Raw genomic sequence first — 25847 nt, 5'->3', positions numbered from 1 at the left:
GGAATGTAAATCGGAGAGAGGAAAGATTTTACAATGGACACATACTGAGTAAATAATTTTTTATTGAATAAAGTTATAGGATCAAATTGCAGTTATAGGATCAGTTAGGCAGGTTCTGGTCACATTTAGAGAAAACAAGGCAGAACCTTTACATCAGAAAGCAGGGGTTGTTCAGTTAGTTATTTTCAGAAATGCCATAAGAGGCTGATTTACTCATTATTTGGCTGGATGGTGTACTGGTTAAGGGATCTGCCTCTGACACGGGAGACCAGGGTTCGAATCTTGGCTCTGCCTGTTCAGTAAGCCAGTAATTCAGTAAGGAGTTCATTGGGCAAGACTCCCTAACACTGCTACTGCCTACTGAGTGCGCTCTAGTGGCTGCCTCGCAAGCGCTTTGAGTCCGACAGGAGAAAGGCGCTATACAAATACTGCCATTATTATTATTATTTGGTCACTAGCAACAATGGCTTAAAATGAAATGCATCTGTAAGCATATTCTGGGTTTTTTTTCAGACATTTTGTTTATTTTGATGACAAAAATGAAAGTGTTATCTGTGTCTCAATCTCTTCATGTTTTCAGTGGACAACATGCAGCTTAACTCACTGGAGTTTTACCATTTGTTTCAGTGCTTGATAGTAGTCCAATTTTGTCCTCATTCCAAGTCATCCTGCTGGAACACATAATCATGTGCCGTCTGGTCACAGGCCACAAAGCAACAGCTTTACAGGAGGTAAGCAATAAAGTGAAGGAGTTTAGCAGAGTTTTGGTGTGTGAACTATTTCTCTAACTATTTTTGCTTCTATTTAGATCTCTCAGGTCTGTCAGCTGTGTCAGCAATCACCACGTCTGTTTTCTAACCATGCAGCCCAGCTCCATACACTGTTGGTGAGTACTGAACATGTATTTTTTCCCCATGGAACGGTAATGAAAATACTTTTACTTCTTTCAGATTGAGTAGTACCAAAGGATTTAAAGTAAAAATGAACCTGTAGGGAAAGCAAGGGTATACTTTGCTCGGCAGGATGGCTTCTGACGGCCCGTTGTACTTCATTTCTTTCCTCTGCATGTCTCTACTTCTGGTTGCTATGATGTGTGGAGTTTTCTGTTTGCCAAGATTGCTGCCACAGTATGAACTTCTGTAAGGTAATCGGAGTAGCTTTGACTGAGGTACCCTCTTGTCTTCCGCATAGTACCATTGCTGTCAGTGGAGGTGGCAGGGTTCTGATGAAGCAGCATAATGTACATTCTAAAATCACTGGTGTGAGGGGAAAAAAAGGACACTTAGAAAGTAAGATAAACACCAGTGGCATTTCCAGGAAGAAGTATCTGTTTTTCACCTTATGTGCAGCATGACAAACTTAAAGGGGCACTATAGCGGAAAAAAATGTTATTCTGATTAGCCTGCTAACGTGTAGATAGTATGGAAGACATCAGTTTTCAGGCAGAGCCTTTTTTTTTAAGCCTCCTGGAAGTGCTAATTTACAACATATGACAGTTTTTTTCTCTGTTGGTAAGCAGCCTTGCCAATGTAATAGCCCCTTCCCCACGTTGTTTGCTCTAACGGCCTTCATTCTTTCCTAGTACAGGCTTTTATGGGGTATTTTTTTTCTTAATATATGCATACTGTCTGGAATATACTTTGCAGTACTTAAGGTTTTGTGTTTTATATTTCTGCGTTATTCATTCGCTTTTACTTAACTGGCTGAGTTTGTAATCCTGACTTCCTGTTCTTATGTCGGATATCTATACTGAAAGGTAGTCTGCGTTGTGCTCAAACATCTACCCATTCTCCACAGGAGGTAACCAGTGAGGGGTGGGAGAGGTCATCAGCCAGTATTTTCTAGTGAATGCAGAGCTGGCACAGCCCACCCCCTGTGCTCCACAGGGCATGTGTCAGGTGATAGCTCTGTGCAGAAGATGAAATATCCATTCTACTGGCAGCTGTAAACTTTGTGCACAAAGCTCTGGGTCATGTGCCTGATTTTTCCAAACACAATAACTGTGAAACATCTGTATGAAATAAGAGCATTATGAAACATCCAGGCGAGTGACGTCGGGCATAAAAGAAGTATCCCATGATTTAAAAAATATCCTTAAAATAAATTACAATTTAAGCCCTTATTTAAATTGCTCTATTTTGAAGCTTCCTGAAGGTAGTTACTTTCATATTGTTTCTTCTGTTCTCTTTGGTAACAGGTTTTTAGCTATGGCTAATTTATTCAGATCCAGTAATCAATCATTTGATTGCCTTAGTCAGACTACTTGAGTAAAACCGGTGACAGGCGTACCTTAATTTATATTTAGGTAAATTATTGCATTTATGTTCCTATGTCTTATAATAGTAGGTTGTAATGTACTTGGTAAGTTGCAGCATATTCGTTCCAGAGAGTTTATAAAGGACCCACTCATACTTTTCGAGGTGCACGTTGCTGTGGACAGCCTCACCCCTGCTGATGAGGAATCACCTTCACGGACATTGTGCCACACACATTGCTGGTTGTGAAGCAGTTGAGCTGGCTCTCCAGTGACCACCCGGAGTGGACAGTGCACTATCCACTCCGATGGTCTCTTGTGGTCCGGAGGTGGATCAGTTTCCACCATAGGCATCTATGGAAAACGCATCCTCTTTTCTGGAAAAATTGTTGAGGTTGAGACTTTGTGCTCCACTGCAAACAGATCCATTGTAAATTAAGATGTTTAAACGGACCCTATTAAAGTGGATCTAAACTCAGAACTTCCTCTCTACTCTAAAAGATTAGGCACAGCATGGTAACCTTTAGGGGGGAAAAAAATCTTAAAGGACAACCATCAATTAACATGTTTTTTTTTAATTGTGCTGCTTCACTAGCTGTTGCTAAGCAGTGCTACATCTGTCACCCTGCTTATCTCTTCCTTTTAATGTCATCAAATTCCTTTCATGGAATGGTGTAGGACATTCTTGCCAGTGTGTCGGATCAGTGAAACTCTGTGTGTACTTTACAGCTGCAGTTTAGACCTGTCATCTGTTAAGGCTCGTACACACGCTCTACTTTCAGGAACGACGGGTCTGTCAGACCCTCTCGCTGGGCGGGCGTTCCAGCGACAGTAGTGCGTGTGTACAGTCTGTCGGCAGACTGATAAGGCTGTTCAATAACAGCCTTATCAGTCTGCCGACAGACTATACACACGCGCTACAGTCACTGGAACGCCTGCCCAGCAGGAGGGTCTGACGGACCCGTCGTTCCTGAAAGTAGAGCGTGTGTACGAGCCTTTAACCTTCCTGGCGGTAAGCCCGAGGCTATGCCGTGCAGGATGATTTCTCAGGCCTTGCTGGGCCGATTTGCATCTTTTTTTTTTGCCAATCAGTGCCAGGCAGCGCTGAGGGGTGGATCGGGACTCTTAGTCGGTGACTTCATCTCGCCCCGTCGCCATGGCGGGGGCGATGCCCTTCAGGAAATCCCGTTCTTTGAGCGGGATTTCCTGATCAAAGATCGCCGGAGACGATCGGAGCGGGTGGGGGATGACGCTGTACAGTGGCTATCATGTAGCGAGCCTAGGGCTCGCTACATGATTTAAAAACATTTTTTTTTAAAGTGCTGCGCTGCCCCCTGGCGGTTTCTAATAGACCGCGATCTGAATAGCTCATTCAGAGACACAAGACTCAGGCTTTGAGGGTTGGCTGTGAGGAGAATAATGCACTGACCTAGCAGGCTGAATGTATCTATCTCCAGCATAAACACCATGCACAACTAGCAGGCTTAATGTATCTATCTCCAGCATAAACAAACATTCTTTTTTTGTGTGTGAAGTCAGATACCAAATTAAGATTTTCATACTTAAGTTTTTCTTTGCTGCAGTCTTCTGAGAGGTGCAGAGACCAGCACTGACTGGCTGTATTATTATTATCATCGATTTCTATTATATTATATTACAAAGCACAGACTCCCCTTTGCAAATAAATAATTCTAATGCAGTTAAAATCTACACACAATGAATTAAGGGCCCATTCACACCTAAAATCGCTAAACGCTAGCGATTTGCGTTAGCGGTTTCCGCGGGTGATTTTTTTCTGAGATTTATCGTGGAAAAATCACTGGACAAATTTGCATTTTTGGAGCGATAGTGGTTCTATATATGCTAATGGCGATCGTGGCAGTGAGAACACTGCCATAGACTAGAATAGCACTAGCGTTTTTAAAAAATGCTAGCACTTTAGCAGTTAGCGGGAATCGCGTGCTTCCCGCTAAAGTGTGAATGGGCCCTTAAAGAGAGACACCGACCAAGAATTAAACTTTATCCCAATCAGTAGCTGATACCCCCCTTTTACATGAGAAATCTATTCCTTTTCACAAACAGACCATCAGGGGGCGCTGTATGACTGATATTGTGGTGTAACCCCTCCCACAAGAAACTCTGAGGACCGTGGTACTCCTGGCACTCTGAACCTTGTTGCATTGTGGGAAATAGCTGTTTACAGCTGTTTCCAACTGCCAAAAAAAGCATGCAGCAGCTACTCCCACGGACATCACCTGCCAGCAGTAAAAATGTCACCATGTAATGTCAGAATGTAAATCGTGGCTTTAAAGGATTTTACAATGGGCAAACACTGACTAAATCATTTATACATAATTATTGTAAAAATGATTCACTTTTTTATTACATTATTTTCACTGAAGTTCCTCTTTAAGCTTTTGCCTCTGTTTTTTAACATAAAAAGTAGCAAAATGCTTTCACAGCTAGTTAGATATCATTTGTACACTGTCATTTTAGAACACTTGCTGCTTGTTAGTTGTTCTTTAATTGCAATTAACAGAAATCCTAAACATTTTTACTGGATTAACATTTCAGGGAGCACAGGAATAGTTAAAGGGAACCTGAAGTGTGAGGATTATGGAGGCTGATCCTTTGCCGCGAAAACTTGTATAAACCCTGAACAAGCATGCAGATCAGGTGTTTCTGACAAAAATCTGACCATATTAGTTGTATGCTTTGTTTCAGGTGGGTGATATAGGCACTACTGAAGCCAGTAAGATCCGCAGGATAGCCAAGCAACTCGTATCTTTAAATGGAAATAAATATGGCAGCCTCAATATCCTTCTCACTGAAGTTGTCCTTTATGCTTCAGTCTTTTCCTGTACAAGCAGAGCCCTGGCTTCTCATTCACAGCTACTGATAAGGCTAATTACACTCTGAGGTAGCTAGACAAACACTACAGCTCAGTGGAGTGGATTTCGACAGCATTTATATGTGGAATGAAAACTCTTCAATGTGTGCTGTGCAAGAGTTTGGAGTTTGCTTTAGTCACATAGGATCCATTGGAAGTCAGTTTGTCAATCTGTTAAGTCGGACAAAAAGTATCTTTTTTTTGTCTCAAGGTTGAACTGAACCTAAATGTATCTGGGCAGTGGTGGAGATGGATGAACCATTCACTTGTACAGAATGGGTCTGTACTTCACACTGAGGTGGCCAGTACTGCTAATTGCGTGAACAGGCCCTAAAGAACAACTTCAGGATGTTATGTAAAGGTACCTAGATATTAGCTATTGCAATTCATATTTGAATGCAATCTATCCAGTTTTATAATCGGCAGTATTTTCTGCACTTCAAACATTCTGTATAATGAAGTCTATCAAAATGAACCCCAGGTGGTTGAACTTGATGGCCGTTTTGTTTTTTTGTTTTTTTTAACCAAACTATGTTATTATGTTAAAGTACTTTTAAATATTCTAGTGTTGACTGTAAGTTGTTCTGGGCATTGTCCAGCTGTTTTTATATCTTTAAAGATAACAGTGCAGTCCCCTACTCAAGTTACAATGTTTCAGAGATACAAAGTTGCTTGCTAGTACTAAATATGCAATACTGTTTTTTTATTACATGTTTTTTGTTAAATGTTACCGTATTGTATAAACTGTTATAAGTAGTTTAAAATTTCTTTACAACACTTCAAAAGCATATTGTAAGGAAGTAAAATCACTGATCAAGGTTTCCACAGGCAGGGCAGCCTTCAGGGCATCACAGGGGGGACTGCTGTATGTGGCCCAAGTTAATCTGGGGCCCGGCAAACAGTGCCAGACATGGACCCCAGCTGCAGTCTGTGTCTGTCCTTCTGACCTCCCATTAAAGAGACTCCGTAACAAAAATTGCATCCTGTTTTTTATCATCCTACAAGTTCCAAAAGCTATTCTAATGTGTTCTGGCTTACTGCAGCACTTTCTGCTATCACCATCTCTGTAATAAATCAACTTATCTCTCTCTTGTCAGACTTGTCAGCCTGTGTCTGGAAGGCTGCCAAGTTCTTCAGTGTTGTGGTTCTGTGATGCATCTCCCCCATCCGGGCCCCTCTCTGCACACTGCCTGTGTGATATTTAGATTAGTGCAGCTTCTCTCTGTTCTATTATCTTTTACAAGCTGGATAAATCCTCCTCTGAGCTGGCTGGGCTTTCACATACTGAGGAATTACATACAGGCACAGCTGTCTGCACTCTGCAGGAAGAAACAGCCTGACACTTCAGTGGAAGATAGCTGCAGGGGGAAAGAAACACACAAATGATCTCTTGAGATTCAAAAGGAAGGCTGTATACAGCCTGCTTGTGTATGGATGTATTTTCTATGTGTGGACATACTGTACATCAACCTACTTCCTGTTTTGGTGGCCATTTTGTTTGTTTATAAACAAACTTTTTAAAACTGTTTTTAACCACTTTTAATGCGGCGAGGAGCGGCGAAATTGTGACCGAGGGTAATAGGAGATGTCCCCTAACGCACTGGTATGTTTACTTTTGTGCGATTTTAACAATACAGATTCTCTTTAAAGGGACTCTAAAGTGAAAATAAACTTATGAGATAATTAATTGTATCTGTAGTACAAATTAATAAATTGAACATTAGTAGCACAGAAACCAGTCTTCTATTGTTTCCATTACAGGAAGAGTTAAAGCCCCATCTACACGATGGGACATTGCAGTGATCCGGCGGCTCGATTAGCCGCCGGATCGCCTCTTCCGCGTGCCCCGGCATCAATACCCGCTCGTCCCTGCGCCGCGCCGCTTATCTTCCGCTCGATTCCCTGCCATTGTCCCCTAGCGGGGAGCGAGCAGGGAATCGGTGGACGCAAGATCCGTCCTGTCGGATCTTATCAATCGAGCCGCATTAGCGGCTCGATTGATAAGGAGCATCGCGGCCGCATCTACGCGTGTAGATGCGGCTTAAGAAACTTCACTTATGTCTGCAAAAGAGTTTCTCTGAGCTCTCTGACACATTTAGTCGGATACAGTGCTGTTTTCTGAGGCACAAAGAAACAGTGTAATACAACTTCAGATAAGATTTTTACTGCAGGGAAGTTGAAAGGGCCATTAGCCCTGCTCTGTTCCGTAGTTTAAAATATAGTGTGTTTTGTGAATTGCAAATGTGATAGAATGATGCAATGCTAAAAAAAGGGGGAAAAAAAGCTATATACCTGAAAATAAAAACATGAGACTCTTTTCTTTCCCACTAATGTTCTATCAATTATACGTAATACGCATACATTTTTTTTTTCCGCTTCAGTGGGGTAAGAGGTGCCAGGAGGCTCACCCAGGTGCTACCTTAGTCAGTAAGTGGTTGAAGTAAACCTGAGACAAATGGGAGAAAAGGACTTTTACTTACCTGGGGCTCCTTCCAGCCCCCTGTAGTCTGTCAGCTGCATCAATACCATTCCTGTCCTATCCGTTGTGCTCCTTTGAAGTCTGCACAGTCCAGCTGGGTTGCGGGCACTGCGCATGCATCGTTTTGGGCTGCGCTCCTTCTCCATTGTGCTGCTATAGCTGGGAGCATTCTGTGCAAGCACAGTTATTCTTAACTGCGCATATGCAGAACACTCCCAGCCGTGGGGGGCGTGTGAAAAGCAGACACACTGACGTTAGTGTGTTCAGGCCGTCGTAGATTGGGATTTGCCAAGTGCAGAGGAGGAGAATGATGTTGGCCCAGCAGGTTTGTCCAATATGGGGCCCAAACATTTCTGATGGTGGCCCTGAACACACAGGGCTCAACTTGCCAACAAATTCAACCTACAATCTCCTGGAACAGAGCCTGTTTGTAAGTAGGGGATTGCCTGTATTGCCTTTGTAGCTCTAAAGATGCCCATTAAAGGGTACCAGCGACGGGATAACTGGGTGCATTTATTCTCACCTGGGGCTTCCTCCAGCCCCATGAGGTGCGTAGGCTCCCTCGCCACCCACTCTGGCCGCACCGTTCACTGGATAGTGCTGTTCTGAGCATGCGCACCCCTGTTGTGCTCCCGTAGCCACGAGTGTTCTGCGCCTGTGCACTAGTACTGAAGAATCTAACTTGCGATCATATCTCTGTCCCTCGCCACAGCCCCCGGTACTCCTAGGTATCCCCACTGGCCAGCTGTAATGATTGTGACCTGCCGGCATGATTGGCTCTTCTGTCCATATCATTTGGAGTGTACTGCACCTGCTCACAACTACTGTGCAGGTGCAGTACATGCCACATGACATGGACAGGCGCAAAAGAGCCAACCCCGCTGGTGGGCCGGCCTGTGGGGACACCCAGGAGGATTGGGGCTGGTAGAAGTGCCAGGTGGGTAAAAAAATAGATTAGATCTTTCGCCTCGGAGGTCCTTTAAAAAAAACAATTGAGTTCATCAGCTTCTCTGTTTTCACATATCAAAAATACAATCAGTCACTAAAGATTGCACCGTTAATTGGCACCTTTAATCATATCTATTTCTATAGTCATTTCCTAATGTCTGTAGCCACAAAGCAACTGATTGCGGTGCAGCACTGCGACAATCGTTTTGGGTGCCCTGGAGTTTGGGGCAGTGCACAAATTAGCAAAAACAAAGCTGGTAATTTGGCCACTGGCAATAGCCGGTGCCCAAATAACATTGTCCATGTCCCGTCCCCCACCCCCGAGTTAATTACGATTGCTACAATAGTAATTATTGCGAGCCCAGAGTTTCTGCAGGAGCAGGGTGAGCCGTATTTCGGCTTCACCCTGCGCTGAAATTACCCACAATAATATTGAATGAACTCTGTAAACAATAGTTTTTGAATAACAAAAGTACTGTATTTTTTAAAGGTGTAAATTACAAATATTTTTTTCCTATTAAATGCCTAGTGTAGTAGCAATTAATTGAGTTCATATGCTGGCTTATTGTGATTCTAAAGCATTTCATATCTTTCCCCCAAGGGTTTATACTGCATTTCCGTTAACTGTATGGATAACGCAGAGGCACAGTTCACAACAGCTTTAAGGGTGAGTGTAATGTAAAATGGAAAGCAAAGTGGAAGAGCCTTCTTCCTGAGGTAATCAGTACCAGTGCCTTCTCTCAAGGTAATAAATAGCCTTGTGCACACTGTGAGAAGGTTACATGGCTGATGCCTGTTTCTGCCTAACATTTGGTACTATTTATTTGTGTTTTGAGTAGAGTACACCATGTTGTGAGATTATCCACTTACGTCCTCTTTTCCATTGCTGTATAGCTCACCACACATCAGGAATTATGGACCTTTATAGTTACCAATCTGGCTAGTGTTTACATCCGGGAGGGGAACAGACATCAAGAGGTGAGCAGAAACAACCTTTCATGGAAACTATAAGCCCTCTGCACCTTTGTAGCACTTTGCCAAAATAAGTGTGTTGCATGTACAGTATTAATATTTTCAGTTTTTGTATGTTTGCTATAATACCATCATATTTAGACTTTTGCTTGAAAGCTGCTCCACTACATATTTTTAAGTCTAGTATCCATCTCGGGTTCCACCTAACAAACCATAAAATAGAATCCCATGTTTCTTCCACTTCAAAATGATCTCTGTGCTTCCACTCATTGCTCTAGCACGGGGGTAAACCCGGTTAATGATATGCAATTGGTAGCAGAGAGTCATGTCACAGTTAATAGAAAAAATAGAGCAAATTGTATAAATCTATAGTCTAACGTATTCTCAAACATGCTCTATGATTATTGGGGGAAAATGGTAGTGTGAGCTGCTTAAAGGATACCTCAGAGAAAATACCCCCCCCCCCCCCCTTAGATCTACTTACCTGGGGCTTTCTCTAACCCTGGCAGCTGATCTGTCCTTCGCCGCAGCTTCGGTGTCCTGCGATCCCCTCTGCTGTAGATGATGAACTCGCCAGGTTGGGATCTTCTGCGCCTGCGCCACTCATGACACCTGCGCAGAACACTCAAGGTCACGCGATCGGTGCAGGCGCAGAAGATCCCGACTTGGCGAGGTCATCCTCTCCAACGGAGTTGATCCTGGGACAACGGAGCTGTGGCGAGGGACAGATAGGCTGCCAAAGGCTGGAGAAAGCCCCAGGTAAGTAGATCTAATTTTTTTTTTTTAATTTCCTCGGATGTATCATTTAAAGAGTACCTAAGGTGAAAATGATGCAGCCCATCTTAAAGACACCCTGAACAAACTGGTAAGATGAAAATCTGCTCTTACCTGGGGCTTCCTCCAGCCCCCTGTAGCCAGCGAGGTCCTTTGGCTTCCTCTGGGTCCCATCCGTGGTCCCGCTGACTGCCCCGTTAGCCAGGTGAAATCGTGCGCAACTGCGCATGTGTGGCCTGTCTGTGCACCCAGCTTGATCACTGTAAGGGTCCCGGTAATGCACAGTTCTCAAAAGACTGAACCGCTCAGGACGCTTGCATTTACTGGCGCGTGATTGAGCCCCGCATGTACAGTTTTGCACGACTACGGCGAAAGTCGCTGTGCTAACAGGGCTGCGAGCAAGACGCTGAAGGATCTCACGGGCTACAGGGGGGCTTGAAGAAGCCCCAGGTAAGTACAGATTTTTATTTTGCTGGACTGTTTAGGGTCCTTTTAATGATGGAGGGTTTTTGGTTGGAGGTTTTAGGATAAAATAGTTACCTGTTTTGGCATCCTCCCTCCTGACAGGTGTGAAGGTCATCACTTTGCCCCCTTCTGGCAATGGGCCCTGGTAATTTTCTTTCTTCAAAATTGCTCAGACTCTGGCCACCCTCATCTGCGCTGCAGCCCTAGCTTGGCAGCCGCTGCCTAGTTGGTGGCTGCCGAGCTGGGGGCTGGCCGCAGCAACACAGGTGAATGTTTCCAAAGAGCTTCCTCAGTTCTCAAAAACATGGCAGCAACTGCATTGCTGAGGGGGCGGAGCAACACCTGTGACCAATAGACATCAGGACAGGTTGGTATTTAATCCTGTGACACCCACCACCCTACACCGATCATCCTCATTAGAACGGATGCTGTCATGAGTCTCTCATTTTTACCTCAGGAACTCTTTATTGAAGGACAACTGAAGCGAGAGGGATATGGAGGCTGCCATATTTATTTCATTTTAAGCAATACCGGTTTCCCGGCTATACTGCTGATCCTCTGCCTTTAATATTAGCCATACACCTTGAACAAGCATGCAACAGATCTGGTGTTTCTGACATTGTCAGATCTGAAGAGATTAGCTGCGTGCTTGTTTCAGGTGTGTGATTTAGACACTACTGAGGCCAGAGTGATCAGCCGGTCTGCCAGGTAAATGGTATTGTTTAAAAGGAAATAAATATGGCAGCCTCCATATTCTTCTCACTTCAGTTGTCCTTTAACTATCCAATCATTGCCCTCCTGCTCAGTGTCAGAGACGTTATTCCTGTGCCTGTTTTTAGACTAGCTTCCATCACACATCTGTTGCAGACCATTGTGATCCCGTCAAAACATGAGCCTGCGCTCCTCACAGTCAGGGCAAATCCATCACAGATTAGTTACTACCGAAGTATTGGTCGATTTAAAATGTAAATGCACTTGCACCTTGTGTATAGATAGATCACTACAATGGTTTATTATTAGAAAAGTGGCTTTACAGGTAATTTACATTCAAATCTTTGTTTTTTCATTTAAAAGCTTTATAGTTTACTGGAAAGAATTAACCCAGACCATAACTTTCCTGTGAGGTAAGCTTTTAGACATTTTTACATTAGATTTTACTTTTTTTACATTACATTTTTTTTATTTTCTTTACTAGCAGATATGGGGATATGTGTATATATACTGTAATGTATGCAGTTAATTTTTATTTTAATGTACGTACATTTGAAGTAATGAAACAGGTCAGGCATCTTGTTGGAATATAAAAGTGTGTGTTTGGGGGGGTGAACAATTGTGTGAAGCACAAGACATAAAGGTTTGGTCTGTCTGCACTTGGAGGACTTCGCTATTTGAAATTCATAGTTTGACACTCTACAAAGATTTGAGATTTACAGCTACTGACATTTAATTAGAAAACCTCTCCCTCTCCCCAGCCGGACAACCAGGCGATCGGCTGTCATAGGCTTCAGCCTATGAGAGCCGATCGCTCTCTTGTCCCCCAGGTGGACAGCCGTGTCTGATCGCAGCGCTGTACTAACAGAAAAGACGGCGGTGTCGCAGTCTACCAGTCAATCGCCGCTCAGAGACTGAAGGCTGGGTGGAGCTCCGCCCCCCGAGCAGGAGATGTGCGCGCAATCTCCTGCAAAGTGCAGGACTTGACGCCAATTGGCATTAGGCGGTCCTGGGGCTGCCGCCGCGCTCACTCCCGTTGGTGTGAGACGGTCTTAAGTAGTTAACCAAGGGCATTTTTATGTGCCATTATGATTTGATGAATTTTGAAGTGAACTGAACACTAAAGTGCAAGATTTACTATTCACTAATTGCCTTCTAAAGAAGTGTCTCTAAAAAAAAAAAAAAAAAAAAAACTTTTTGTAAAAGTGCCCATACACTTGTTGACTTTTCCCAGCAGATTTGATCATTATGATACCAGAGATCTATGCTGTAACATGGCTGCCTGAGCGTAATATCGATCGATTTCCAATCCAAATGTACTGGAACCATCGATTGCTCTGGACAGAGAAGGGGGTGGTCAGGTAGCAGCAAAAGATTTTGGCACAATAGGCATCTCTGTACCCCTCCCTGTTTGCAGCGGAGCACACAGTCCTCTGTACCCCGTGACACTATGTGACTACATACATGCCAGGCACACTGGTGGAGATGGAGAGAGGACACTGGAGTAGTGTGCCAGTGGACAAGTGAGTGTGCTCCACTGCTAACACTCTGCATGTGCCCGGTTTTTTAGTTGGGGTGAAACCTGGGGGAACAGCAGTCGCCCCTGCATGGCGGCTCCATAGATCTTTTAATAGTTATAAAGGTGAAGGTTATTAGAAATCTATTAGTGTGCGGCAGTAATAGATCCCTCTGATCAGATTTTGATCAGGTAGGACTCTATCGGGTTGGGTGAATCTGGCGGCCATCTGCAAGTATATGGCAATATTAACACATTCTGCCTGCTGCTTTCAGAGTACACTGGTCAAAATGAGACTAAAATTGCATTTAAATAAGGTGTAAACTATAGGGTCTTTACTTGATTTCATTTCTGCTGTTTCTATATACCAAAGTAACATTCGCGTACTAGTGCGCAGTGAAATCTAGCCTAGAGTGGCACAGCTGCATAGGCTTACATGTTTCTGCAATTTGGGGTGGGGGAAGGTTAAATAGTTTGCGCAGGAGGAAAGGGTAGGTGATTCAAGTAGCTGGATCCTACTGCAGAGACTGAGAGGAGTAATTAAAGGGGAACTGAAGTGAGATTTATACGGAGGCTGATCTATTTGGCTGCAGCAGTGTCTGAATCACACCAGAAACAAGCATGCAGCTAGTCTTGTCAGATCTAACAATAATGTCAGAAACAGCTGATCTGTTGCATGCTTGTTCAGGGGCTATAGCTAAAAGTATTATGCTGTGTACACACGGTGCGTTCCCGCACTCGATTCCCGTCGTTGCGCTGCTAGATTCCCGTCGGTTCGTTTATTTCCAACATGTCCGATTCGCGTTTCGATGGATCGTTAGGTCGATTTGCCATACTTTACATGGCAACAATGGTAGAGTAGAAAGGATCCGGGCACCATCAAACTGCAGCTTCCAAACTTTATTGCATCCCCATACACAGATAGATACACGTATACAGGGCTGGTCTAACAGCCGTTTCACAAGCAGATACGCTTGCTTCCTCAGTCTCTGAGGAAGCAAGCGTATCTGCTTGTGAAACGGCTGTTAGACCAGCCCTGTGTACGTGTATCTATCTGTGTATGGGGATGGAATAAAGTTTGGAAGCTGCAGTTTGATGGTGCCCGGATCCTTTCTACTCTACCATTGTTGCGAATAGTTTCTACTATCTGGAGGCACGTCTAACCTTCCATTACTAACCCCCATTGGGATTGCCAGAGCAACTAGTGCCGGTTCAATTTGATCTCTCATCTATTGATAGAAATACTTTACATGGCATTCGACCTAAAAGTCATCAAAATGCGCTCGGAAATGCTCGGAAATAATCGAATCGTCGGGAATCGAGCGGCTCATTCGATGCGGGAACGCACCGTGTGTACCCAGCCTTAGAGACAGAGGATCAGCAGGAGAGCCAGGCAACTGGTATTGCTTAGATGGAAGTAAATATGGCAGCCTCCATATCCCTCTCACTTCAGTTGTCCTTTAAGAACGGAAGGGAGGATATCTGAGGAATGGTTAAAACTTAGCCACATTCTAAGAATAGGCACATCATCTTAACTTAGAGATACAAATAAGGACATCCAGAGTTCATGCTCATGTAAATGACATCCGCTCGCTCCTATGTGTGAAGTGTGAAGCTCATGGAACAGGCCGTGATCACTATGTGAGCGCGCACACAAGAAAAATGTTTATAGGAAATTGACTTGTTCCTTTTTGATGTACAAATATTTGTATTTTAAAATTCTGTTTTGTATAATGTCAGATGAAGAACCAATGTATCTAGTGCATGATATCATCCTTAATCCAAAGACTTAGCTTTTACTAATGGCTGACATGGTACACTGTTGTTGCACAAAAAGCATTATTGTTTTCCAAGAGCATACATTTATTAGTTGATTCTCTGAGAACAGAGCACATGCATCACACGTCTTCTCAGGGCTTGCATGCCACTGGGATTTTACTTTTGCGATTGACTGTTTTTAAGCTTGATTAGCAAAGCTTTCCTGCATTAAACAAATGTTAATTTTCTCCTTAGCTCCCACTGCCTCCGTGCTGCAGCCTTTTACATCCGTGGACTGTTCTCCTTCTTCCAGGGCAGATACAATGAAGCAAAGTGAGTGAAATGGCACTGGTTTGTAATACTTGTAACCATGAACACCCATGCAGCGAGTAGAACTAATTACACTACGTGTTCCAAAGCTTTGACATTGCACTAATAGCAGTTCATGTCAATACTATTTCAATTGTGTCAGCTAAAGCTAATTCTCTAGCATTTTTCTGGTGACATATAAACGAATTTCTGTACATTACAAAACATGTTGCAAACTGTTTCTTTTTCTCTTCTTGTGCAGACGATTTTTACGCGAAACGTTAAAAATGTCAAATGCTGAGGATCTCAACCGATTAACTGCATGCTCTCTGGTACTTCTTGGTCACATTTTCTATGTATTGGGAAACCACAGGGTAAGTAAACTTGGTGTGTATGATTTATCCCTCCCTATTAAAGAGTCACTGAAGCGGAAAAAAAAATATGATATAATGAATTGGTTGTGTACTATGAATAATTACTAGAAGATTAGCAGCAAAGAAAATATTCTCATACTTTTATTTTCAGGTATATAGTGTTTTTTCTAACATTGGATTATCCTATAATATGTGCAGATTACACAACACTCAGCATTCAAAATGAGTCTTTCAGAGCAGTCTGTGAAGAAATGACATCTCCTCTAGCAGAGGAAAAGTAAACAGTTCAATTACAGTTGAGATAATAAAAGTCAGATAACAGCCCTCTCCACGACCAAGTTAGTCGGAGAGCTTTAAGGTAGCCATACACTGGTCGATTTGCCATTAGATCGACCAGCTGATAGATCCCTATCTGATCGAATCTGATCAGAGAGGGATCGTATGGCTGCCTTTACTGCAAACAGATTGTGAATCGATTTCAGCCTGAAACCGATCACAATCTGTTGAGCTGCTCCTGCCGCCTGTGCCCCCTCCCCTATACATTACCTGACGCTGGCTCCCGAGCGTCTTCTCCTTGCTGCACCGCACCGCTCTGTTCTTGCTCCATCCCGGCGCTTCCTGTGTCACTCCGTGACCAGGAAGTTCAAATAGAGCGCCCTCTATTTGAACTTCCTGGTCACTGCAGTGACACAGGAAGCGCCGGGATGGAGCCGGAACAGAGCGGTGCAGCGCTGAGAAGACGCCCGGGAGCCAGCGTCAGGTAATGTATACCTGATCGGATCGGCCGCCGCTAGCGACACGCACCCTACCCGCGGGCGATCGAGGGTAATTTCACGCGCGGCGCGATCGACGGACCGATCCGATTTCGGGAGGAAATCTGATCGGCGGGTGCGTTTAGCGCGAATGATTGGCAGCAGATTCGATCCCAGGATCGAATCTGCTGTCGAAACGGCCGCGAATCGGGCCAGTGTATGGCCACCTTAATAGCTTTTTTGCATAGAGATAACTGGAGTTTCTCAACTCTTCCTGTACGGGAAACAATTAGACTGATGTATCTGATCTTAATGTTTTTTTTTCTTAGCTGTACTACACATACAAATCATAATATCATTTTTTTTTCCGCTTCAGTGTCTCTTTAAGTGGCTATACTTTGAAATACTTTAGGCATTCCCTCATATCACATAGAAGTGGTAAGATTGAACAGTCAAGCTTGTATCATTAATGGACAACTTAACATAGTATACACCAGCAGTCTTTTCCAACACATTTAATATATTGTTTGACCAAGACAATTACTCCCGGCTGTTTCAGCCGGAAATCTAGAGCGCATACTGGTGTCCCACTGCATTTCTGGCCTCCTCTGTAGCAGTTTGCATGATTATATCTCTAACTCCCAATGGCCTCAATTCACTAAGCGTATCTCCTGTCTTTAATAACTCTTCTAGAGTTGTTACCATGGTGATAAGGCATGTAGTATTCGGGAAACATTTTACCTCAGGCAAACCTAAAGTTAACTCTTCTGTCTTTAAGTTAACTCTTTAATCCTTAAAATAACTCCAGAGTTAAAGACAGGCTGTTCATTAACTGCGTGTGAAAATAACTACAGAGGAGGTAACTTAACTACAGAGGAGGTAAATTAACTACAGAAGAGGTAACGTAAGGAATGAAGAGATAAGATAACTCTTACTGTGTGGAGGTAAGTTTTCTCTTGCCTTATTATCTCCAGCATGATCTTAGTGAATTGAGGCCAATTGGCCTCAATTCACTAAGACCATGCTGGAGATAATAAGGCAAGAGAAAACTTACCTCCACACAGTGAGAGTTATCTTACCTCTTCATTCCTTACGTTACCTCCTCTGTAGTTAATTTACCTCCTCTGTAGTTATTTTCACACGCAGTTAATTAACAGCCTGTCTTTAACTCTGGAGTTTTAAGGATTGGAGAGTTAACTTAAAGACAGAGTTAACTTTAGGTTTGCCTGAGGTAAAATGTTGCCTGAATACTACATGCCTTATCACCATGGTAACAACTCTAGAAATGTTATTAAAGACAGGAGATAAGCTTAGTGAATTGAGGCCATTGTGTCTGTACAGTGTTCAAATGACCGATTCAGCATATGTGTTTGTAGCTTTGGACAGGAATGATTGCATCAGTATGCCAGCAGTAGGCATTTATAATCCTACCTGTGCATTTCAAAGACCTCTGTGGTGTATGGTAGTTTTCACATTTTAAATGGCATTAAAAAGCTATGTGAATTAACATGCCAATGCAGCAAATCTAATAGCACAGTTAGACTTATTTTTCTTTGCAAGGTTTGTTTTGTGATTTAAAAAAAAAAAAAAATCAAGTTTAATCTTGTGGCTGTGTTGAGCAGTACAGACATCCTAGTTTTATTGGTGTTAGTCTGCTTTACGGGACCCAGCAGGAAACCTCATTAGGAACAGTTCTCCAATCACAGTACCCAATACAGCACAAAGCATTATGATTGGTCAAATAGTGTGGGCGGAGTTTACTACAACCTATTGGAAACCTAGCCGTTTGAGAGGGGGCCATCCGTCCAATGCCAATAGCTGAATTTCCCAATGAGGTTTCTTGCTGGGTCCCCTAAAGTAGACTAGCCAGTTTTATTTACAGAACTGCCAGTATACAGTATACAAAAACCCTGCAAGCAGACTTCAACCTGCTCTGGAAAATGACATTTGGAATCGTTGAGTCGGACAGGGCAGTAATAGCAGTTCTTAGGACCTTACAGTCTGATGCTGGGTACACACTATGAGATTTTATGGTCTATTTATGGTCAGATCAATTATTTCCAACATGTCCGATTTGCTTTCCGATCGATTGGTGATTATCTCAGCCCACAAATAGTACACGATTTTTCATACTGGGTACACACTGAGATTTTATGGTCGATTTACCGTCAGATCGATTATTTCCAACATGTCCGATTTGCTTTCCGATCGATTTCTGAGCATTTTCCGTTCGATTTCGGAAATCGATCGGAAAGCAAATCGGACATGTTGGAAATAATCGATCTGACGGTAAATCGACCATAAAATCTCAGTGTGTACCCAGCATGAAAAATCGTGTACTATTTGTGGGCTGAGATAATCACCAGTGTGCTGATCCTTAAAGAACAAGCGACACCCATGCTAACCTAAAAATAAACACACACACACACACACACACACACACACACACACACACACACACACACACACACACACACACACACACACACACACACACACACACACACACACACACACACACACACACACACACACACACACACACACACACACACACGATAAATACTACTTCTACTTACATAACAGATGTATTGTGCTATCCACGTAATGATTCCTGTGAATTTTATAAAGGAAAAGCAGAAAATCCTATTGCAGGCAGTGGCCATTTTGCCAAGCTAATGCTGACATCATATCCTCCCTGACTCTTGTTTCCCCCCCTCCCTTCTCTTGCTCATTGTGTATTCATTAGCTGCCCTCCTCCTATAGTCTATTTTTTTTATTTACACATCCAATCACTGAGTCACCTCAGTCTTGCTTGTAAACACAAGTGATCAGCTAGGCAGGGAAATAAATGGAAGAGGAGGAATATATTATATATAGATAAAAAGAACTCCCAGCATTCAACTTTTTGGCACTAGGGCCAGTGCTCCTAAAGTATGTGATAACTCCAAACCATAACAGCAGAAAAAGTTTTGAATGCAGGATTAGCATCTTTATCACTTAATACACTCAGACCATTTGCTGTTGAAATTTGATTTTTATGGTGACAATACCGCTTTAAAGTGAACCTCCGGACTAAAAATCTACTCAGCAGAACTGAAAAGGCTTGGTGTTTCTTTAACAGTTTCACAGCATCAGAACTTTGTTTTTCTTACCAAAGCATCATTTTTAACTGCATTTTTATCTAAGCTCCACCCATCAAAGAAAAAAGCCCAGGCTTTTTTTCCCCGATGCTGTGCAGAGTGTGATGGGATTTCCTATGTTGTTGTTCATGTTGCCTAGCAACTGGGAGAGGTGATCAGGACACAGGACAGTTGGAACTGTGTCTCATGCTCCTTGTCACCTCCTTTCAATCAAAAATATGGCGGCCATCATGAAATCAAACATTTGCCTGTTCTTTTAAAACAGTGTGGGTAAGAGATTATATTACCTATCTATTATAATTAACATAACTAATGTAACTTAATGACAGTATGTTTGTTTAGGCTGGAGTTCCTCTTTAAGTTACACAGCAAGGGAGCACAATACACATTTTAGAGAGACTATAATATTTCCTCATTCTACAAAGAGGCTTTTTTAGTGTGAATGTGCCTTATAGAGAGATTATATCACTTGGCAACAGCTGAAACATGAGCTAAAGCATTACAAAGGAGCAACGCCCGTTTCTTTAGCATCTATCACCTTTTACCTTGATGGGGTTTTTTACATTTTCCAAATTGATGCAAAGTACACCAACACAGAGAGGGCTTTCATACATTATTGGTAGATTTGATGCATTCATTGAATATTCTATGCAAATTATTTTCTACACATTGGTGCCTCTAGATCTTCATGCTTAATAAGCTGTGCAGATGATCATCTTCAGCAAATATAGCCTCCAGTGCTCAGCTAAAGGGGTCTGTATCATCCAATGTGAAATTGAGATAATCTAAGGCAGACATAGCAAGTACTTGGATCTTTACACCATTCTGCTGGGACGATGGCTACAGCCTGTTGGAATTGAATGGAGCTGTTGGGTGAGGTTAATATTTTAGGTCTAGTTCACACTGAATGAATCAAAAACTCATGCTTGTAAAAACGGATCCAGGAAACGTCAGTTTTTAATAGGCAACCGTGTTTGATCTGTGACTTTCCGTTTCGGATCGACGCATGGTCCAAGCGGACCCAAACTTGTGGTCCATTGGGTGAAACAGGCCAAACAGATCTGTTCTAATGGAGCAATGTGAATAGATTATATTGATTAACATGGGATCTGTTCACCTATGTTAGGATCCGGTCAGTTCAGCTCCGCTAAACGGACTGTTTTTCAGGCCAATGGGAACCAAGCCTAAGCCTTTATAGAAAATGCATACACATATAATTCTTCTTCTCTACAGTTGTAACTGGAGTATGGAAACATGTTTTCTTCTTTTCACATGAAATGACCTTACTGACCTTTTGAGATTACACGGAGGTAGACCTGTTCTGTTTCACTGTACTGAAAACCTGTTTTCTTCCCCTCAGGAGAGTAACAATATGGTTGTCCCCGCCATGCAGCTAGCCAGCAAGATCCCCGATATGTCTGTGCAGCTCTGGTCATCTGCATTACTCAGAGGTATGGAAACACTTGACCATACCATATGGAGCCTTTCCATATGGTATTAGATCCACAAACCTTCCCATTTCCTCCAGGCATGTGACTGTGCAGCCATCAGTGGTTTTACCAGAATTCACTCATCTGCCATACAACAGCAGCCAGCTTTAATTTTTTTTGTTTCTTCTGGAAGTCATCAGAAAATTGATTTAAATTCCAATTCATTACACAATAGAAAATCGGGGAAGATTAGTAACAGCAATACCTACCTGGGAATCTCTGCAGTTCCCCAACTCTCACATCAGAGAAGCTATTATTATTGATTTATATAGCACCATCTTCCATGGCGCTGTACAATAGCACACAGGGTATAACAATACAAAGTATACAATACAGCACTTGATACAAGACAAGAGGGTGTAACCGCTAATACAAAGGGTGGGGGATATGTACACCCATTACAAAGCATTGTGAGACCAAAGGGGAAGAGAGTCCTGGCCAAAAGGCCTTACAGTCTAAACATTTAAGGTATTGGACAGTAGGTAAAGGGAAGCTGTGTGTGGAGTGGTTAAATGGTGGTTAGTGGGCAGGGTCCTAGGTAGGAGAGTATGCTTACCTGAAGAGGTGAGTTTTCAGATTGCGCCTAAAAATAGTAAGTGTGGGTGAGTGGCGGATGTGTTGAGGGAGAGTATTCCAGAGGAGGGGAGAGGATCGAGAGAAGTCTTGCAAGCGGGAGTGGGAAGAGGTGATCAAGGAAGAAGACAGGATATTGTTAGAAGAGCGGAGATTGCGTGTAGGATGGTATCTGGAAATAAGTTGATTAAGATAGGAAGGAGCTATGTTGTGGAGAGCTTTGTAGGCAAGAGTAAAGGTGGCCATACACTGGTCGATTTGCCATCAGATTCGACTAGCAGATAGATCCTTCTCTGATCGAATCTGATCAGAGAGGGATCGTATGGCCACCTTTACTGCAAACAGATTGTGAATCGATTTCAGCCTGAAACTGATCACAATCTGTGGAGCTGCCGCTGCTAAAGCCCCTTATGGGCCCCTTAAGGATTTTAAATTGTATCCTTTGTGTAACCAAGAATCCAACCTTATTGACTGGATGGCATGTTTATCTTCAGGGCACTAAAAAGCACTATATTTAACCTCTTGAGGACTGCAGGGCTAAACCCCCCTAGTGACCAGGCCATTTTCAGTAAAATTGGCCACTGCAGCTTTAAGGCCAAGCTGCAGGGCCGCACAACACTGCACACAAGTGATTCCCCCCCTCTTTTCTCCCCACCAACAGAGCTCTCTGCTGGTGGGGTCTGATCGCTCCCCTCATGTTTGTTTTTTTCATAATAAATATTATTGTTCGTTTTTGTTTTAAAAAAATCCCTGTTTCTTTAAACCCTCTCTCTCCCTCCCTCCCTCCCTCCCCGCAGCCAGCCAATTACGGCGATCGGCTGTCATAGGCTTCTGCCTATGAGAGCCGATCGCTCTCTTGTCCCCCAGGGGGACAGCCGTGTCGCACGGCTGTCCCCAGTGCAGCGCTGCTGCTGATCGCAGCGCTGCATAGTGTAAATAGACAGCGTGATCGCCGTCTAACAGTCTCCCGAGCGGCAATAGCCGCTCGGAGACTGAAGAGGGGGCGGAGCTCCGCCCTCCGAGCATGAGATGCGCGCGCAGCGTGCGCGCGATCTCATGCAAATTACAGCCCCAGGACTTTACGCCAATTGGCGTTAGGCGGTCCTGGGGCTGCCGCCGCGGCCACGCCCATCGGCGTGACGCGGTCGGAAAGTGGTTAAAGAGTCTGAAGTGTTAAAAATACCGATTTTTTATTTTTTTTTTTTTTTTTTTTTTTGTCAGAATCCTGTTCAGCAGTATCAGCAAAGATGATTTAGCGCATCCCCTCGGCTGCACAATAGCTTTATCACCCCCCAAAATCCCCTGGGCAGAATCCTCAGGTACTTCCTGGAGGAGGCAGAGCTTTTTGCTGTAGCTCTACCTCCAGTCCATTCAATCACCGCAGAGCACCGCCTCGCCACGACCCTCTTTTTGAAGAAAAACTGAGAGGGGCAGGGAGAGGAGGCGATCAGCGGTGATTGAATGGATTGAAGGCAGAGCTACAGCACAAAGACTTTGAAAGTCGTAGAATTTTCCCCCGGGATTTTGGGGGGATACAGACCTTGTACTGCTGTGGGGATGCGGCAAATCATCTTTGCTGATACTGCTGAACAGGATTCTGAAATAAAAACAGGTATTTATTAACACTTCAGAGTCTCCTTAAGTAAAGTAGGAAATATAACTCATTCCCAAAGTTTGCAATGGACGAAATGGTTGGGGTTAGTTTAACACATGCCTAGTCATATGGTTGAGGAATGTGAAACTGAGCAGGGAGCACTGGACTCTTAAAGCGGACCTGAAAAATCTTTAAAAAAAAAGTTTCGCTTACCTGGGGTTTCTGCCAGCCACCCTCGTGCCTGTGATGTTACCAAAGGATCCTCCGGTCTCCCGCCGCGGCTCACTTTCGCTTTCGCTCTTTACACATAGGCCCCTTTGATTTGTCAAGAGACTCCAGTTATGCTTCAGAGTATACCTGTTGGAGCCAAGACAAATTTTGTTGAGGAATCTGTTTTCCCCTCCAACTACTTGGTTCCTGGCAGAATCTGCAGCATCCTTTGATTAAAAAATAAATAAAAAAAATTCTTTCTTTACTGCTATGTTGAAGCAAAAAACGGCATGGTCACTCCAAGGCTTTTTAGATTGGTCTCTGCAATTGTATCTTAAGTTAAAGTGAATGACTAAATGAGACATTGGTTTTCAGCAACTTCGTCCTACTGCAGATGAGTTGATCTACCATATACATTTTGCTAGCATTTTACTCTTCCATCCAAGATGAATAATGGTGGCCACTAATGATCCAATCTTTTTCATCCAATCTTACCATTTCTATCTAATATAAGGGAACTTCCTATAGTATCCAATTAATATATTCCATCAGTTTACTCTTCTACATAGATTTGGTAAGATTGGATGAAAAGGATTGGATCATTAGTGGCCACCCTTAGAATAAATGAGCAGTGCAGCTTACTTCACTAGCTACAGATGATCAGGCTGATCCTGATGCCATTCAAATGCAGTCTGCATGCTGCAATCAGATAGCAAATTCTCCCCTTACTGGCATCTTATGGGTGGCCTGAAAGGGAAATGGGGTTGCATTTATTACACTTGCAAGCTCCACAACAGCACTAGAAGTAAGGAGTTAACTAAAAAGATATTGTTTTGCACAACCGACCTGTGTCTTAATACTGTAATCTGAATCTTCCAACCCATGTGGTGGTGTGGACATAAACATTTTTTTAAAAATGCAGAGAAAATGCGAACAGTGTTAAGAGCATGTACAGTTTTAGTGTAATGTGTAGCCATAAGGTGGATTATGGAGGGATGTAAATAGCCACAGTCTCAGTAACCTAATACCAAGCGCAGAAAATGCAGTCACCAGAGCAACCATTGTGCACAGAACTGATGTGCTGAAAGCAAAGCAATAGCTTTAGCAGACCCATAATGATTGAGCAGTAATGTAATGAAGTATCCGTTAATAAGGCCTTGATCTGTAACAATTTGGAGTTATCATTTTTCTTGAGGAATGTTTGCTAAATATTTTGGGTGAAGCGTCTACCATTTAATTATACTTCTATATAATTATATACTTATAAATTGTAATCCAGTACTTACCAAAGAAAAGGGGAACATTTGGATCCTGCAGAGGCTTCCTATGTCCTCCTCGACCCCTGCCACCGCTGACTGGGCACTTCTTTTAGTTTACAGCCATGCCACCCTTTGTGCACGAGTGCGACAGTAGTGCACCTGTGAGAGTATAACCGGGCCTGCGCAGTAGTTTGGATCCTTGGGCTTACTGCGCAGGTACTGCCATAGTGGTGCAGGCATAGTACAGTTGTGCTCGTACCATGAGAACATATCTGACAAGCTTTTGTCGGGTATGTTCAGAGGGTCCTTGTGTGGCAAAGGTGACAGTGAGGATGACACCAGAAGCCTCTGAACTATCCAGAGGCTTCTCTACCAAGGCAAGTATCTATTTTTTTCTTTTCTGCTGCCTTTAGTTCTCTTTGAAATATGACATACCAGTGTTTCCCCAAAAATGTTTGCTCCAAATGTTGCGCTAGGACTTCTTTTCAGTGGATGTCTTTTATTTCTATGAACACACAAGTTCTGTGCTACTTTTTCCCCTTACTGCAGCTAGAGCTTACTTTCTGGGTAGGGCTTATATTTCAAGCATACTCTAAATTCCTACTAGGGATTACTTTAACGGGATGTCTTAATTTTCAGAGAAAGAGGGTACCTCATGTAACTGTGCATTTTATATGTATTTAATGTAATTTAATTTTTTTTGTGGTGTGCAGATCTGAATAAGGCATGTGGGAACACAATTGATGCCCATGAGGCAGCACAGATGCACCAAAACTTCTCTCAGCAGCTGCTTCAGGATCATATAGAAGCTTGCAGTCTTCCAGAACACAATCTCACAACGGTAAGCATTGCTGTTACAACATGTGATACGCGTAACGCAGGAGGTACTTCTGATGGGTCCAGGGGGTACTTGTGCTTCATGTATTAAGTTTAATACATTTTATGACTATAGATCAAAGGTACGGGATATCACCCAAATTGGCTTGTCTCACCCATAAGAGGATTAGAAAATCAAAAAGCAAAGTATGGGGAGCTCAAAGCTGGTATAAAAGTATACATTTTAATGAATTATTTTAATACCCATTACAATGGCCGATAGACATACAGCCTACAAACCTACCTATACCCTCCCATAAAAACACTGATGGTGCCAGCTGACATCTGGGATGAAAAAACGTTTTGAACAGAGTGCACTCCGGCAAGGTAGTGTATGCTCTTATATGCATAAATGATTTTGATCTATCGTAATTAAAGAATTGGTTACCCTTATGGACATACTTACACATGTCACAGTCCAAACATTTTCCGAGGGACATCTCCCGTGCCTCTGCTACTCTTCCTCCCCCTCTGCTACTCTTCCTCCCCCTCTGCTACTC

At 43.1% G+C, this 25847-nt stretch overlaps 1 protein-coding gene across 2 annotated transcripts in view; it reads left to right on the top strand.

Annotated features, from left to right (window-relative positions):
• Positions 1 to 25847, top strand: part of MAU2 (MAU2 sister chromatid cohesion factor) — a 54972-nt gene that overhangs the window by 26639 nt on the left and 2486 nt on the right. For both annotated transcript variants that reach the window (XM_068234183.1, XM_068234182.1), the window contains exons 10-18: positions 628 to 731; positions 809 to 886; positions 9173 to 9238; positions 9466 to 9549; positions 11857 to 11906; positions 15023 to 15100; positions 15339 to 15450; positions 20706 to 20796; positions 25185 to 25312. In XM_068234183.1, the coding sequence (XP_068090284.1) occupies positions 628 to 731; positions 809 to 886; positions 9173 to 9238; positions 9466 to 9549; positions 11857 to 11906; positions 15023 to 15100; positions 15339 to 15450; positions 20706 to 20796; positions 25185 to 25312 (791 nt within the window). The remainder of the gene's footprint in view (positions 1 to 627; positions 732 to 808; positions 887 to 9172; positions 9239 to 9465; positions 9550 to 11856; positions 11907 to 15022; positions 15101 to 15338; positions 15451 to 20705; positions 20797 to 25184; positions 25313 to 25847) is intronic.

The sequence above is a fragment of the Hyperolius riggenbachi genome, chromosome 1 (genome assembly GCF_040937935.1).
Source record: "Hyperolius riggenbachi isolate aHypRig1 chromosome 1, aHypRig1.pri, whole genome shotgun sequence".
NCBI classification, from domain to species: domain Eukaryota; kingdom Metazoa; phylum Chordata; class Amphibia; order Anura; family Hyperoliidae; genus Hyperolius; species Hyperolius riggenbachi.
This window is presented reverse-complemented; position numbering and strand designations above follow the sequence as displayed.